The sequence below is a fragment of the Lagopus muta genome, chromosome 16 (genome assembly GCF_023343835.1).
Source record: "Lagopus muta isolate bLagMut1 chromosome 16, bLagMut1 primary, whole genome shotgun sequence".
NCBI classification, from domain to species: Eukaryota; Metazoa; Chordata; class Aves; order Galliformes; family Phasianidae; genus Lagopus; species Lagopus muta.
In genome coordinates, this window is record NC_064448.1 from 9,291,377 (window position 1) to 9,309,066 (window position 17,690).

Below are 17,690 nucleotides of genomic sequence, written 5' to 3' on the forward strand. Positions count from 1 at the left end.
AATGCCTGTAGATGGTATGCCTCTGCCAGTCGTTTAAATCAATTTCCTGCATTCCACACAGGAGCACCTTGAGGGGAGAAAAAGGATAAAAACATGAAACTACAAGCTACTGCTTTGCTTCTACAGCAGAGTACTGTACTCAAACTCTATTGTACTTCAAAGCACCTACAATCACAGCGTTCTCATTTTGAATTGTAAACTTCACAACTTCCACAGCAAATAATAACAACCACTTTGTTGAATTTGGAGAGAGCACAGAATAGAAAAGCCATTTGTGAAAATGTTTGTATTTAGACATTCAAGCCAGGAATGTATACTTCATCACTGCCTAACCATACAATTCCGTGCAGAAATGATGTTTTGCTTCAGAGTATAATTTTGAGAGACCAAAAGTAGCTAAAACCTGGTCCACGCAGTAATGTGATCATCCACTGATATTGGCTTTTTACCTCCCTTTCTTTCAAATTACTCATTCTTTAAACACAAGCAAAACTCACTGTCAAGGATTTCAAAAGCAATCAGTCAAAAAGTTTATACTGGCAGAATCTCTGCGCTGGAAACGTGTCGGTTGTGAAGAAGAAAGTGAAGAAGAACACACTCACCAAACAGTCACCAAACAGTCACCAAACAGTCACCAAACAGTCACCAAACAGTCACCAAACAGTCACCAAACAGTCACCAAACAGTCACCAAACAGTCACCAAACAGTCACCAAACAGTCACCAAACACTCACCAACACGTGAGGCTTCTCTCACACATTCTCAAAACAGAACTGTCAGCCTTCACAAACTCTGTTCTTCAGACACTGACTGAAATTTAAGTACTACGTGTCACAGCCTGGATCTGGCAATAGTCAAAGAATCCTTTACCTCCAGTTCCTTAGCATCGAAATACTGCAGATACTGCTGTGGCAGGATTTCATTGAAGCCTTCAAAAAAAGCTTGTGTCTGTTCCTCAACACCTCGGGAAAGTCTCCATTCTGCTACCAGCCTGTAGAAGATACAGGAGGATAATTTACAATGGGCTATGCCAACCCAAGTTAATCTTTGTTAGTTTATTCTGAAATGAACCGTAAGTGATGTGAAGAAAAGTGACGTAAAGTCTGGGAAGTTCCAGGGATAGAGCACTGTACAACTGCACCTGCAGCCTTCACTCTGTGCCAACAGTTTTGAGTTAAAACCCTATGTTTCCAACCACTGCTATGGAAAGCATTTTAAGCTCAAACAGGAGGCAGCATCTACTCACTGATGATATTAATGAGAGCACAGCAGTCCCTAGGTATTTGGAGAAGGAAAAAAAAGGCAGAGCTAGATTCATCTAATATTGTCCCCAGAAATCTCAGTCATTATCCATGACAAGGTAAAATCTAGGTCAGGTGTACTGGTGAAGATAAGTAGGACTGCTAGCTTACCAAGAAACGACTATGTCCATTTGGAAAGTTCCATATTTGTTTCTGTTAATCATGAAACTTTGCTCTGTGGTAGAAACTCCACTCTCCATTAACAAAAAGGTGAAAAGCAGGCAGGAGACCCGAAGAACCTGAACCCAGGGAGAAGCAGATATTATGCTGAATTCAAGCCTAACCTGTCAGGAGAACTGGAATCTAAAGGAGAGATGAAACTCTGGGGAACGTAACACAGGACCCAGAGTATGGCAGAAGAAAGAGTATTACTTAGGCTGCAATCCGAGCTCTCCCTGGGTTCCTCAAAACTAGAAGAGAATGGTCTTCTGCAGATACTGCTTACTCTCCATCCCAATCAGGATTTTGCACAACTGCAAAATGCCAATATGTTCCTTCTGCAAATGTTACCATTTCTGTGAAATGCTCTTGGACGACTCATGAAAGCAATTCCTACTCTCTCATCTCTCAAACCTTTCCCACAAAAAGCCTTCACACAACATATCATAAGAAAGAGGAAAATTTTACTGATTCAATTTATCTCATGTCTGCCATGTGTGCAGTGGTTTCTTGTTTGTTTCCTCTTTGTTTTGAGCAGATCCTCTGTGTAAGACGATGCTGAAGTTCACACCTTAAAGCAGAGCTTGTACACTGCTGCTCACTGGGGATATTTTGAGACAAGGAGGGGATCTTTTGAGACAAGGCACCTCATAGTTTTTCTCCAGACCACCTGAGCTCATGGTTTTCTTCTGGAATCACTCGTAGGCTCCTTTCCTTGCTTTAAAACCTTCTGGTGCTGCTATATCATAATTCCTCATTTACGACAGTACAACACTTCACATTATTCACAATGCTGCCTTGTTACAAATGCCAGGACATAACAGCACTGTAAGGGCAGTTCACATGGAAACCAGTATCGAAACGATGCATTTTTAAAAACTCAAGTTTATCACAAAAGCATCCAAAAATGTTCTTTGGTTAAAAACAAGCAACAGCATAAATGGCTGGAGAGAATATCAGCAGTCTACAAAGGCAAAATGTGAAGAATAATGTGTGCAATGGGGAACTACCATTCACATTTGTTGCCATGATGTTCTGCTAAGCTAAATTATCTCTGGGAAAAAAAAAAAAAACAAGTGGAGCTTCTACTAAACTGAATCTTTTGGGAAAAGTAATATATAGTAATATATTTTTTTAAATATTTCCACCAATATTTTCCTTCCAAACGCAGAATCTGAACGATTGCCACATTTTGCCAACATCAGTAATTATTCATAGACAGAATTTCAATAATGCTTCATATTGCATAGTGACAGTATTTTCTTGATTGAGATAAAAGAGACAGGAGAGATAAGAGTATTTCAAAATCTTCACTTAATCTTACCTAATATATTCTTCTTTGTTTTCTTCTGTCACGAGAATGTTGCTACCATTTGGCTTCAAATCATGGCTTTTGATTTCACCCAGAATTTCTTTATCAACTGAGAAAAACATTTCCAAGCCACATTCTTCAATATCATTCTCTCTGCAAGGAAGAAAACGTGATTATAAATAACCAGGTCCAGACTGTGCACGCAGTAGAATTGATGTGTATGAAGAATATAAGGACTTTTCTTAACTGTTTAGAGCTCAAGAATCAAGTTAAGGAAATGTTACACAATAACTGTGGTTCTGTAAGATTCACCCCACTGATGTGCATAAGCAAACTGTGCACTAGGTACAATAGCATCCTTAAATTCATGTGTCACTGGGCTGACAAACTACCCACTGCCTCTAAGCGGAATGCCCATGGAATGCAAAAACCTTTCAATAATGACATTGTTGTGTTTCATTACCTGCTGCCTTGCCAAGTAATAGCAGATAAGAAGAAAAAGACTCAGAATGCTTAATGAATTATCTTCAACTCCAGTATATTTATGGGACTATCTTGTAAACGTATCAAAACATCCTAAGCTCCTAAGTTAACAAAATAATGCATTCCTGAGAAAGAGGAATTTTCTCATTAGAGACTTCGAAGGAAGAAGAACCTTCATGCAACAAACACTGCTGGGATCTCTGTTCTCTCTATATGGTTCAGTAGCCAGAAGAACAGGTGCAACATTGCAATGTCTACGTTGGTAAGTGCTCCTACCCAGCAGCTGTGCCGTACGGCACCAAGCACAGCAATAAAGCACGCAGAAAGCCCATCTGCTGAGGACAGGGCGATGAGCTGGGCTCACGCCTAAGCACTGCTTACTGCAAAGGAAGGCACACCTACCTGGCAACGGCCACGCAGGATGCTCGACACACACTCACACACTGTTCTCCTGGGGCCCAACGCAACGGCGCAGCCACTCACACTCTGCTCCTCGACGGTCTGCAACACAAAAGTCACAAGCTGGAAATTCAATCCATCCAAGATGCCATCGGGCCTCCGTGCTCACGGCACTCGCACTCATGTCTTCGCATGATCAATCAGGCGTGTGCTTACCGAGTGAGCGCTGCTCACTGCCACTCGACACCAGCAATCTACCCCTAACTGACAAGTATGAACAGGAACCTATGCCTAACACTAAAAGACTACAAGTAACCTATGCCTAACTCTAACATAAGAACAGGAACCTATGCCTAACACTAAAAGACTACGAGTAACCTATGCCTAACTCTAACATACGAACAATAACCTACTCCTAACACTAACACTAACCACTAAAATCAACAACAACAACAAGAACTAAACTGTAACTCCTGCAGCATTTAAATGGGAAGAGGAGAACTTGGCTCCCCAGGAGGCTCGGAGGAGGAGCTGATGGAAACTCATGCCACCCAGCTAATGCTGGGGGCGGGGGCCGCGCAGCGGGTAGGGAGCCGAGCGCCTGGACCAGCGGCGGTGGGACGGCGCCGATGCGGGGCCTGGCACGGTGGTGTGGTGCCAGGCCAGCTGTGCCGCAGGCGGATCCACCTCCATGGGCTCATCTGGAGGTGGATCCACCTCCATGGGCTCATCCAGAGGTGGATCCACCTCCATGGGCTCTTCCGGAGGTGGATCCACCTCCATGGGCTCCACGGAGGTGGTCACAGCGCTGGTCCAGGCGCGACGGAAACGGAATCGCTGCCCCCTCCTCCGCTTGATCTTAAGGGCGGCCCCCCTCCTCCTCTTTGCTTCTGGGAAGCCAAGCTCCCTCTTCCCATTTAAAAGAGGGCAAGCATCGCCCCTCGCTCTCTTCGCTCCAGCCATGGCTGTCAGAGCTCTCAGAGCGAGTGCGTTGGCCGGGGCAGCGGTGACCAAGGTGACGGCTGTGATGCGGCGAAGGTTCTAAAATGGCAGCCGCACTGCTGGCAATGGCGTTCCACATAGCATGAGGAGGGGGCTGCAGGACAGGGCACCGGACGCCAGCTAGAAGGCGCTCCCTGTGCCCAGCGGGCAGCCCTTCTCTCCGGAAAGCAAGAGGCCACACAGGAGCCGGCCCCGAGAAAAGGGCCCTCGGCCTCCTTCATCCTCTCACTCCTGCAACGTGGGAATCCCCTTCTGGGGCTGGGCCACGCAGCACACAACACTCAGGGCACGCTCAGGGATCTCCTGAGGTCAGCGCAAACAATGTTGCGCTCCAGAGTGGACCTGACGGCGCCTGCCTGCGGGGAGAAAGAAGCTCCAGCTTCCATTCCTTCTTAAATCTAGGGTTTTTCCCCTTAAATATGGATTTTTCTGCTAGTATTCCCTCTTTTTCCCCTTCAATCTCGGGTTTTTACCATTATATATGGCTTTTTCTGCTAGAAATCCCTGTTTATCTTATTAAATCTCGGGTTTTTCCCCTTAAATATGGCTTTTTCTGCTAGAAATCCTTATTGCTTCCCTTAAATCTGGGGTTTTCTCCCAGAACTCCCTGTTTTTCCCCTTAAATCTGGGGTTTGCTCCCAGAAATCCCTGTTTTTCCATTAAATCTGTGTTTTTTCCCCATGAAATACGGCTTTTTCTCCTAGAAATCACTGTTTTTCCTTTAAATCTGGCTTGTTTCCCATAAATATGGCTTTTTGTGCCAGAAATCCCTGTTTTTCCCCTTTAGTATCAGAGGACCAGCTCAGAGAAGCGTTTGCATGGGACGGATGGGCCGCAACTGGATCCAATCCTGCCTTTGAATTGGGACGCTGGACACAGCCTCACTGTGCGCCCAAAGACTACAAACAGCGCCACCAAAGCGGGCAGAGACGCCACGCGCTCCTGACTGCTCGCCGCTTTCACATCTCCCTCGCCCGCCCGCCCTCCCTCCCACCAATCTCTCAGGGCAGCCCTTCCCAAGCAACAAACAGAATCACACACAACTTCAGCCCGCACTCGTCCCGCTCACTGACATCCGGAGCCAGGGACAAACCTTCAGCCGTGCCCGCTCCTCCCCCACTCAAACAGGGCACCAGGCGCGTGGATCCACTCCTCGTCCAGCTTTGCTCGGCACAAATTCCAGCGGGGAGTCCTCATTCACACACCTGAAACACCAACGCACAACAACGCATCAGAAAAGGCAATCACAAAAGGAATCGGCCTCCAGCCAGGCTTTTCCGGCCGGCCCGCCGGCCGGCCGACGCCACAGCCACACGACCCCGTCGCCATCCTTGCCGCACCATCAGGCCCCGCAATCCACAGCCTCCTGCCGGCGCACTCCGGGCCGAAAGCAAAACTCCACCGAGCGAGGCCAAAAGCCAAACTCGCCATCCGGACGGAGCCCCGCGCTTCCCCGCCGCCATCTCCAAGGACCGCCGCCACGCAAACGACGCTCAGCGAGAGCGAGCGAGACGCCGGCTTCCCCGCCACGGCCAAACGAAGAGCGACGGCATCGGATCGCAGCGCGACGGCTCCCACCGCGCGACGGAGCGCGGCGCTGCCGCCGCCCGGGAGCCGCCCCGTTCGCCCCGGGCTGCGCTCCGGCACCCGCAGCTCTTGCGAGGCCGCGCGGCCCGCAAAGCCGCGAGCCGGGACCCGCCTCTGGCTGCCGGCGGCGCCTCGAGCTCCTCTCCCGACAGCCCCTCGATGCCCCCGCGCCGAGGCCCGACCCGCTTCCCGGCACGGATCCGCTCCTGCCAGCCCCGCTCACCGCTCACCGCTCCCGCGCCGCGCTGCCCCGGAAGTGCTCTCCGCCGGCAGGAAGCACTTCCGTCCCGGGCCCTACCAACCGCCTGCGGCGTCACGTTGCTGAGGGCGGCCTGCGGGCGGCCGGGGCCTGAGGGTGGAGTGGGGCGGCGGCCGGATTCCTCTCGGACGGCGCCGGAGCCGTGCGACTTTTCTCCTCCTCCTTCTCTCCTTCTCCTTCCTCCCCTTTTTCCTTTCCCTTCTCTCTCTTCTCTTTCCTTTTCCTTGCTTTTCCTTTCTATTCCTTTCTTCTCTTGGCTTTTCCTTTCCTTTTCTCTTCCTTCTCTTCCCCTTCACAGTTCCCTTTTCCTTCCCTTCCTTCCTTCCTTCCCCTCCCTTGCCCTCTCCTCCCCTCCTTTCCCTTTCTCTCCACGCTCTTTATCCAGCTCTGAAATGGAGTTGCATCAAGATCATCTACGCAGGCAATAAATAACTTGTGCTGCATTTCATTGTTTTGTGCTCTTACCAGACTCAGATTTGGTTTGCCCTTCACTCAAGAATCACAGAATGGCCAGGGTTGGAAGGGACCTCAAGGATCATGAAGCTCCAGCCCCCTGCCACACGCAGGGCCACCAACCTCCCCATTTCACAGCAGCCCAGGCTGCCCAGGGCCCCATCCAACCCGGCTTTGAACACCTCCAGGGACGGACGGGGCATCCACAGCCTCTCTGGGCAGCTGTTCCAGCACCTCACCACTCTCATAGGAAAGAATTTCCCCCTGACATCCAACCTCAATCTTCCCTCCCTCAACTTCAAACCATTTCCCCTTGTCCTGCTGTTATCAACCCTTTCAAAGATTCCCCTCCTGTTTCTAAGTTCCCTTTAGGTACTGAAGGCTGCAATGAGATCACCCAATAGCCTTCTTTTCTCCAGGCTGAACAAGCCCAGCTCCCTCAGCCTGTCTTTGTAGGGAGCTGCTCCAGTCCCCTGCTCATCTCTGTGGCTCTCCTCTCTGTCTTTCTCGGACTGGGGCTCCACACCTGGACGCAGCACTGCAGATGGGGCCTCACAAGAGCAGAGGGGAGGGGGACGATCACCTCCCTGTCCCTGCTGGCCACCCCCTTTCTTCTGGCCCTTTCCTGAGCCCCAAGTATCAGGAGTGCCCGGCTGCTTTTGCTGCAGAGCCTTATTAGCCAAGTGCACAAAGACCTGGGGGAAAACCTCAGCAGCTACGTTTGTACAGAGGGAAGATTTCATGCCAACGCACAGCCTGGCTTTCCCTGCTCTGCGCTGCCGGCGTCCCCCGCAGCCCCTGTGCTGTGACAAACAGCAGTGGGCTCGGGCCCAACGCCCACTCACGTCCCCATGAGGCAAAATCTGAAAACGTGCCATCCCAGCCCACTTCCAAGCCCCAGGAGCAGCTAAATCATTCATTTCTACGCTGCTGCTTCGTAACACAGAAGGAACAACAACAGGACTACCATCTCTTGAAGTCGTTTTATAAAAGTATTTGACTTACTGAGATACTGTTACAGTTACCTGAGTATTTGAAATTACAATACAAGGAAATTTCGACAATGAATTTCAGTACAGTATTTTACAATCCAGTGCTGCTGATCCCATTTATGTCCTAGTTCACTAGAGCATATATACACAGACAATGATTCTTGAAGAAAATTAAAAAGACACCCGCAAGAAAGGGGGCTGGAGATACCAATAGAACAAAGAGTTGAAATCACAAATTCAGTGCAGCATGTAGTGATAACGCAAACAAGAAAAATTAAACAGGTTTTTTTGTTCAGAGTTCTTTTTCTGGAACACAAACAAATGCATTAAAATACAAGCTTCAGTGCTAGATCAGATGAAGACACGGCGCATTTACTGCGCAGTTTCATACACAAACGCTTCCTGAGCTACTGGAGCAATAAGGCTTTGTTACTTTAGATCAGCAGCTCAGCATTCCGTTCATTTTTTCATGTCATTCTCATAAGGCAAAATTCTAAATAGAAGTTATTTTAATGCTTGAAAATTAGGATTAATTGGCAGCAACATATGAGCACGCATTTGTTACGCAGTATCAATTCACACAGCTCAGGCTGCTCAAGCAGTGGTGGGAGGAGCAGTGGGAGACAAATTCATTCACCTCTGCTGGAACGTGTTAACGTGGATAAAACCTCAGGATAACATCCATTGACTTACACACTAGTGTTGTTAAATAAATCCAAGTCAAGTCTACTTTACAATGAAGTGTGCAACAAGCAGAAGAAGTGAAGAAGAACATCGTGTGGAGTTCACATTCTTCAAGGTGCAAATCACAGCTATTCCTGTCCAAATCCTTCTGTTTCTTCAATTGCAAATAGCAGCTTCTCCTTCAACTGCTCGTAATTCTTATAGGGTGGAAGGTCTAGGCGATTGAAACTGAAAACAAAGGAAAACCTGAATTATTGTGGAATTATTTAAACCACCAAAAAGCCATTAGGAACACAGGCATATCAACTTTCCTGTTCAGAGGGATAACTGGATTTATACCCTCTAACACAGCTGTACCTTCATGTGCATTTATCTGTGAAAGTAGAGTTAAAGCACAAGCACTCTAACAATAATTTCCCAGAAATGGTGATGCACTGAGTAAGAAGCCTCACTTCATCTCTCTTTTGTATTTGAAATTTAAAATTTGAGCTTTTTCACAAAGCACCAGTGTAATTGAGAAACTGAGCAGAAGCTGCAATTTCTCTAGCGAACAGGGAGCACGAGTGTGCCTATTTGTTTTCAGTGCCAAGATAGATCAATCCCAAACTCCTGGGAAAAAAGTGCCACTTACTACATTTTTTCTTGTCAGTAGTGTGCAAATCCATGGCATTCACAATGGAATCAGCTCCACAACAAAACTGTTTTTCAGAAGTTCAACTATTACTCAACAAAGCTTACTGGCATAACCCAGTGTTTTGCTTTCACACAATCTCAGCCACTTTCATATATTACCCACTTTCTGAAATCTCAAAGTAGATTGTCATCAGTAAAAACAGAACCATAACAGAATTTTATCCTATCTACTTACCAGGTGTGACTTCTAGGTAACCAGTTTTCCTTCCCAACTTTCTCAATACAAAATTTTTGGGGTCCATTGCTCCCTGTAAAAAAAATCAAATAATTAAGTCTCAGGTCTAGCTGCCTACCTGTATCAGTAGTAATACACGACAACTGAGTGTGAAAGGCTTGAAGAGAAAGCAAGATTTTAACTGCTTGCAGAGACCAAAGACATCTGCCTTTCCCTACATCTCTCTGAAGAAACCCACGTAGAAAAATGCAGAAATATGAAGTGGTTCTGAAAGAAACTCAATCACTGAATCACACAATTGCTTTGGGACTGGAAGGAATCTCTGGACTTTTCCTGGTCCTTCCACTCTGATCAGGCAGGGATACCCAGAGCAGGCTGTCCTACCAGGACCACGTCCAAACCATCTGTCAAATCACTGATGGAAGGCGTGAACACTCCCCCGTCCCTTTTTCTGTCACAGCTCTGGCAGTACGCAAGACTTAGGAAGAAGAGTCAATATACATTCATCAAAAACATCCTTACATATACAGGTTGGTCCTTATTAAAGAAAGGAATTAATAGAAGTACAAAATGCATTAAAGAGGGCTTGTTACCCATGAGGTCAGCAAATCTTCCCACTGGTAATCTGCATGTTCCAGTAACGAACTGTAGAAGTCTCATTCTCTTTTCGTTATCTATTTCTTTTACAAACTGAAAAATAATAATTAACATTGATGTAAAATTTATTATTTACATTTTCACTTCATCATCACCCCTAGAATAGCTGGATTAGCAGCAATAATTTATATTTACACACTACAAATTTGTTGAGTAATTCTGACTGTTGCTCACTAAGCTGTTGCTGTGCTCTTCTGAGGAAAAAAGCAGTCTACAAACCTGCCAGAACCACAGTATCTGTCTGCTGGTTCTGGTATAATGCCTGTAGATGGTATGCCTCTGCCAGTCGTTTCAATCAATTTCCTGCATTCCACACAGGAGCACCTTGAGGGGAGAAAAAGGATAAAAACATGAAACTACAAGCTACTGCTTTGCTTCTACAGCAGAGTACTGTACTCAAACTCTATTGTACTTCAAAGCACCTACAATCACAGCGTTCTCATTTTGAATTGTAAACTTCACAACTTCCACAGCAAATAATAACAACCACTTTGTTGAATTTGGAGAGAGCACAGAATAGAAAAGCCATTTGTGAAAATGTTTGTATTTAGACATTCAAGCCAGGAATGTATACTTCATCACTGCCTAACCATACAATTCCGTGCAGAAATGATGTTTTGCTTCAGAGTATAATTTTGAGAGACCAAAAGTAGCTAAAACCTGGTCCACGCAGTAATGTGATCATCCACTGATATTGGCTTTTTACCTCCCTTTCTTTCAAATTACTCATTCTTTAAACACAAGCAAAACTCACTGTCAAGGATTTCAAAAGCAATCAGTCAAAAAGTTTATACTGGCAGAATCTCTGCGCTGGAAACGTGTCGGTTGTGAAGAAGAAAGTGAAGAAGAACACACTCACCAAACAGTCACCAAACAGTCACCAAACAGTCACCAAACAGTCACCAAACAGTCACCAAACAGTCACCAAACAGTCACCAAACAGTCACCAAACAGTCACCAAACAGTCACCAAACACTCACCAAACAGTCACCAAACAGTCACCAAACAGTCACCAAACAGTCACCAAACACTCACCAAACACTCACCAAACACTCACCAAACACTCACCAAACACTCACCAAACACTCACCAAACACTCACCAAACACTCACCAAACACTCACCAACACGTGAGGCTTCTCTCACACATTCTCAAAACAGAACTGTCAGCCTTCACAAACTCTGTTCTTCAGACACTGACTGAAATTTAAGTACTACGTGTCACAGCCTGGATCTGGCAATAGTCAAAGAATCCTTTACCTCCAGTTCCTTAGCATCGAAATACTGCAGATACTGCTGTGGCAGGATTTCATTGAAGCCTTCAAAAAAAGCTTGTGTCTGTTCCTCAACACCTCGGGAAAGTCTCCATTCTGCTACCAGCCTGTAGAAGATACAGGAGGATAATTTACAATGGGCTATGCCAACCCAAGTTAATCTTTGTTAGTTTATTCTGAAATGAACCGTAAGTGATGTGAAGAAAAGTGACGTAAAGTCTGGGAAGTTCCAGGGATAGAGCACTGTACAACTGCACCTGCAGCCTTCACTCTGTGCCAACAGTTCTGAGTTAAAACCCTATGTTTCCAACCACTGCTATGGAAAGCATTTTAAGCTCAAACAGGAGGCAGCATCTACTCACTGATTATATTAATGAGAGCACAGCAGTCCCTAGGTATTTGGAGAAGGAAAAAAAAGGCAGAGCTAGATTCATCTAATATTGTCCCCAGAAATCTCAGTCATTATCCATGACAAGGTAAAATCTAGGTCAGGTGTACTGGTGAAGATAAGTAGGACTGCTAGCTTACCAAGAAACGACTATGTCCATTTGGAAAGTTCCATATTTGTTTCTGTTAATCATGAAACTTTGCTCTGTGGTAGAAACTCCACTCTCCATTAACAAAAAGGTGAAAAGCAGGCAGGAGACCCGAAGAACCTGAACCCAGGGAGAAGCAGATATTATGCTGAATTCAAGCCTAACCTGTCAGGAGAACTGGAATCTAAAGGAGAGATGAAACTCTGGGGAACGTAACACAGGACCCAGAGTATGGCAGAAGAATATTACTTAGGCTGCAATCCGAGCTCTCCCTGGGTTCCTCAAAACTAGAAGAGAATGGTCTTCTGCAGATACTGCTTACTCTCCATCCCAATCAGGATTTTGCACAACTGCAAAATGCCAATATGTTCCTTCTGCAAATGTTACCATTTCTGTGAAATGCTCTTGGACGACTCATGAAAGCAATTCCTACTCTCTCATCTCTCAAACCTTTCCCACAAAAAGCCTTCACACAACAGATCATAAGAAAGAGGAAAATTTTACTGATTCAATTTATCTCATGTCTGCCATGTGTGCAGTGGTTTCTTGTTTGTTTCCTCTTTGTTTTGAGCAGATCCTCTGTGTAAGACGATGCTGAAGTTCACACCTTAAAGCAGAGCTTGTACACTGCTGCTCACTGGGGATCTTTTGAGACAAGGAGGGGATCTTTTGAGACAAGGCACCTCATAGTTTTTCTCCAGACCACCTGAGCTCATGGTTTTCTTCTGGAATCACTCGTAGGCTCCTTTCCTTGCTTTAAAACCTTCTGGTGCTGCTATATCATAATTCCTCATTTACGACAGTACAACACTTCACATTATTCACAATGCTGCCTTGTTACAAATGCCAGGACATAACAGCACTGTAAGGGCAGTTCACATGGAAACCAGTATCGAAACGATGCATTTTTAAAAACTCAAGTTTATCACAAAAGCATCCAAAAATGTTCTTTGGTTAAAAACAAGCAACAGCATAAATGGCTGGAGAGAATATCAGCAGTCTACAAAGGCAAAATGGGAAGAATAATGTGTGCAATGGGGAACTACCATTCACATTTGTTGCCATGATGTTCTGCTAAACTAAATTATCTCTGGGAAAAAAAAAAAAACAAGTGGAGCTTCTACTAAACTGAATCTTTTGGGAAAAGTAATATATAGTAATATATTTTTTTAAATATTTCCACCAATATTTTCCTTCCAAACGCAGAATCTGAACGATTGCCACATTTTGCCAACATCAGTAATTATTCATAGACAGAATTTCAATAATGCTTCATATTGCATAGTGACAGTATTTTCTTGATTGAGATAAAAGAGACAGGAGAGATAAGAGTATTTCAAAATCTTCACTTAATCTTACCTAATATATTCTTCTTTGTTTTCTTCTGTCACGAGAATGTTGCTACCATTTGGCTTCAAATCATGGCTTTTGATTTCACCCAGAATTTCTTTGTCAACTGAGAAAAACATTTCCAAGCCACATTCTTCAATATCATTCTCTCTGCAAGGAAGAAAACGTGATTATAAATAACCAGGTCCAGACTGTGCACGCAGTAGAATTGATGTGTATGAAGAATATAAGGACTTTTCTTAACTGTTTAGAGCTCAAGAATCAAGTTAAGGAAATGTTACACAATAACTGTGGTTCTGTAAGATTCACCCCACTGATGTGCATAAGCAAACTGTGCACTAGGTACAATAGCATCCTTAAATTCATGTGTCACTGGGCTGACAAACTACCCACTGCCTCTAAGCGGAATGCCCATGGAATGCAAAAACCTTTCAATAATGACATTGTTGTGTTTCATTACCTGCTGCCTTGCCAAGTAAGAGCAGATAAGAAGAAAAAGACTCAGAATGCTTAATGAATTATCTTCAACTCCAGTATATTTATGGGACTATCTTGTAAACGTATCAAAACATCCTAAGCTCCTAAGTTAACAAAATAATGCATTCCTGAGAAAGAGGAATTTTCTCATTAGAGACTTCGAAGGAAGAAGAACCTTCATGCAACAAACACTGCTGGGATCTCTGTTCTCTCTATATGGTTCAGTAGCCAGAAGAACAGGTGCAACATTGCAATGTCTACGTTGGTAAGTGCTCCTACCCAGCAGCTGTGCCGTACGGCACCAAGCACAGCAATAAAGCACGCAGAAAGCCCATCTGCTGAGGACAGGGCGATGAGCTGGGCTCACGCCTAAGCACTGCTTACTGCAAAGGAAGGCACACCTACCTGGCAACGGCCACGCAGGATGCTCGACACACACTCACACACTGTTCTCCTGGGGCCCAACGCAACGGCGCAGCCACTCACACTCTGCTCCTCGACGGTCTGCAACACAAAAGTCACAAGCTGGAAATTCAATCCATCCAAGATGCCATCGGGCCTCCGTGCTCACGGCACTCGCACTCATGTCTTCCGATGATCAATCAGGCGTGTGCTTACCGAGTGAGCGCTGCTCACTGCCACTCGACACCAGCAATCTACCCCTAACTGTCAAGTATGAACAGGAACCTATGCCTAACACTAAAAGACTACAAGTAACCTATGCCTAACTCTAACATAAGAACAGGAACCTATGCCTAACACTAAAAGACTACGAGTAACCTATGCCTAACTCTAACATACGAACAATAACCTACTCCTAACACTAACACTAACCACTAAAATCAACAACAACAACAAGAACTAAACTGTAACTCCTGCAGCATTTAAATGGGAAGAGGAGAACTTGGCTCCCCAGGAGGCTCGGAGGAGGAGCTGATGGAAACTCATGCCACCCAGCTAATGCTGGGGGCAGGGGCCGCGCAGCGGGTAGGGAGCCGAGCGCCTGGACCAGCGGCGGTGGGACGGCGCCGATGCGGGGCCTGGCACGGTGGTGTGGTGCCAGGCCAGCTGTGCCGCAGGCGGATCCACCTCCATGGGCTCATCTGGAGGTGGATCCACCTCCATGGGCTCATCCAGAGGTGGATCCACCTCCATGGGCTCTTCCGGAGGTGGATCCACCTCCATGGGCTCCACGGAGGTGGTCACAGCGCTGGTCCAGGCGCGACGGAAACGGAATCGCTGCCCCCTCCTCCGCTTGATCTTAAGGGCGGCCCCCCTCCTCCTCTTTGCTTCTGGGAAGCCAAGCTCCCTCTTCCCATTTAAAAGAGGGCAAGCATCGCCCCTCGCTCTCTTCGCTCCAGCCATGGCTGTCAGAGCTCTCAGAGCGAGTGCGTTGGCCGGGGCAGCGGTGACCAAGGTGACGGCTGTGATGCGGCGAAGGTTCTAAAATGGCAGCCGCACTGCTGGCAATGGCGTTCCACATAGCATGAGGAGGGGGCTGCAGGACAGGGCACCGGACGCCAGCTAGAAGGCGCTCCCTGTGCCCAGCGGGCAGCCCTTCTCTCCGGAAAGCAAGAGGCCACACAGGAGCCGGCCCCGAGAAAAGGGCCCTCGGCCTCCTTCATCCTCTCACTCCTGCAACGTGGGAATCCCCTTCTGGGGCTGGGCCACGCAGCACACAACACTCAGGGCACGCTCAGGGATCTCCTGAGGTCAGCGCAAACAATGTTGCGCTCCAGAGTGGACCTGACGGCGCCTGCCTGCGGGGAGAAAGAAGCTCCAGCTTCCATTTCTTCTTAAATCTAGGGTTTTTCCCCTTAAATATGGATTTTTCTGCTAGTATTCCCTCTTTTTCCCCTTCAATCTCGGGTTTCTACCATTATATATGGCTTTTTCTGCTAGAAATCCCTGTTTATCTTATTAAATCTCGGGTTTTTCCCCTTAAATATGGCTTTTTCTGCTAGAAATCCTTATTGCTTCCCTTAAATCTGGGGTTTTCTCCCAGAACTCCCTGTTTTTCCCCTTAAATCTGGGGTTTTTCCCCTTAAAGCTGGGGTTTGCTCCCAGAAATCCCTGTTTTTCCATTAAATCTGTGTTTTTTCCCCATGAAATACGGCTTTTTCTCCTAGAAATCACTGTTTTTCCTTTAAATCTGCCTTGTTTCCCATAAATATGGCTTTTTGTGCCAGAAATCCCTGTTTTTCCCCTTTAGTATCAGAGGACCAGCTCAGAGAAGCGTTTGCATGGGACGGATGGGCCGCAACTGGATCCAATCCTGCCTTTGAATTGGGACGCTGGACACAGCCTCACTGTGCGCCCAAAGACTACAAACAGCGCCACCAAAGCGGGCAGAGACGCCACGCGCTCCTGACTGCTCGCCGCTTTCACATCTCCCTCGCCCGCCCTCCCTCCCTCCCACCAATCTCTCAGGGCAGCCCTTCCCAAGCAACAAACAGAATCACACACAACTTCAGCCCGCACTCGTCCCGCTCACTGACATCCGGAGCCAGGGACAAACCTTCAGCCGTGCCCGCTCCTCCCCCACTCAAACAGGGCACCAGGCGCGTGGATCCACTCCTCGTCCAGCTTTGCTCGGCACAAATTCCAGCGGGGAGTCCTCATTCACACACCTGAAACACCAACGCACAACAACGCATCAGAAAAGGCAATCACAAAAGGAATCGGCCTCCAGCCAGGCTTTTCCGGCCGGCCCGCCGGCCGGCCGACGCCACAGCCACACGACCCCGTCGCCATCCTTGCCGCACCATCAGGCCCCGCAATCCACAGCCTCCTGCCGGCGCACTCCGGGCCGAAAGCAAAACTCCACCGAGCGAGGCCAAAAGCCAAACTCGCCATCCGGACGGAGCCCCGCGCTTCCCCGCCGCCATCTCCAAGGACCGCCGCCACGCAAACGACGCTCAGCGAGAGCGAGCGAGACGCCGGCTTCCCCGCCACGGCCAAACGAAGAGCGACGGCATCGGATCGCAGCGCGACGGCTCCCACCGCGCGACGGAGCGCGGCGCTGCCGCCGCCCGGGAGCCGCCCCGTTCGCCCCGGGCTGCGCTCCGGCACCCGCAGCTCTTGCGAGGCCGCGCGGCCCGCAAAGCCGCGAGCCGGGACCCGCCTCTGGCTGCCGGCGGCGCCTCGAGCTCCTCTCCCGACAGCCCCTCGATGCCCCCGCGCCGAGGCCCGACCCGCTTCCCGGCACGGATCCGCTCCTGCCAGCCCCGCTCACCGCTCACCGCTCCCGCGCCGCGCTGCCCCGGAAGTGCTCTCCGCCGGCAGGAAGCACTTCCGTCCCGGGCCCTAGCAACCGCCTGCGGCGTCACGTTGCTGAGGGCGCCTGCGGGCGGCCGGGGCCTGAGGGTGGAGTGGGGCGGCGGCCGGATTCCTCTCGGACGGCGCCGGAGCCGTGCGACTTTTCTCCTCCTCCTTCTCTCCTTCTCCTTCCTCCCCTTTTTCCTTTCCCTTCTCTCTCTTCTCTTTCCTTTTCCTTGCTTTTCCTTTCTATTCCTTTCTTCTCTTGGCTTTTCCTTTCCTTTTCTCTTCCTTCTCTTCCCCTTCACAGTTCCCTTTTCCTTCCCTTCCTTCCTTCCTTCCCCTCCCTTGCCCTCTCCTCCCCTCCTTTCCCTTTCTCTCCACGCTCTTTATCCAGCTCTGAAATGGAGTTGCATCAAGATCATCTACGCAGGCAATAAATAACTTGTGCTGCATTTCATTGTTTTGTGCTCTTACCAGACTCAGATTTGGTTTGCCCTTCACTCAAGAATCACAGAATGGCCAGGGTTGGAAGGGACCTCAAGGATCATGAAGCTCCAGCCCCCTGCCACACGCAGGGCCACCAACCTCCCCATTTCACAGCAGCCCAGGCTGCCCAGGGCCCCATCCAACCCGGCCT

The 17,690-nt window shown here is 48.0% G+C and overlaps 1 protein-coding gene across 3 annotated transcripts in view; it reads right to left on the reverse strand.

Annotated features, from left to right (window-relative positions):
• The window catches only part of ITCH (itchy E3 ubiquitin protein ligase), a 232,467-nt gene that overhangs the window by 84,355 nt on the left and 130,422 nt on the right, over window positions 1–17,690 (reverse strand). The window contains exon 19 of one of the 3 annotated variants that reach the window (XM_048963526.1): window positions 13,306–13,465. The exons of the other annotated variants lie outside the window; for them this stretch is intronic. Within the exon in view, the coding sequence (XP_048819483.1) occupies window positions 13,321–13,465 (145 nt within the window). The 3' untranslated portion in view covers window positions 13,306–13,320. Of the gene's footprint in view, window positions 1–13,305; window positions 13,466–17,690 lie in introns of those variants that run through there. 3 annotated transcript variants of the gene reach the window in all.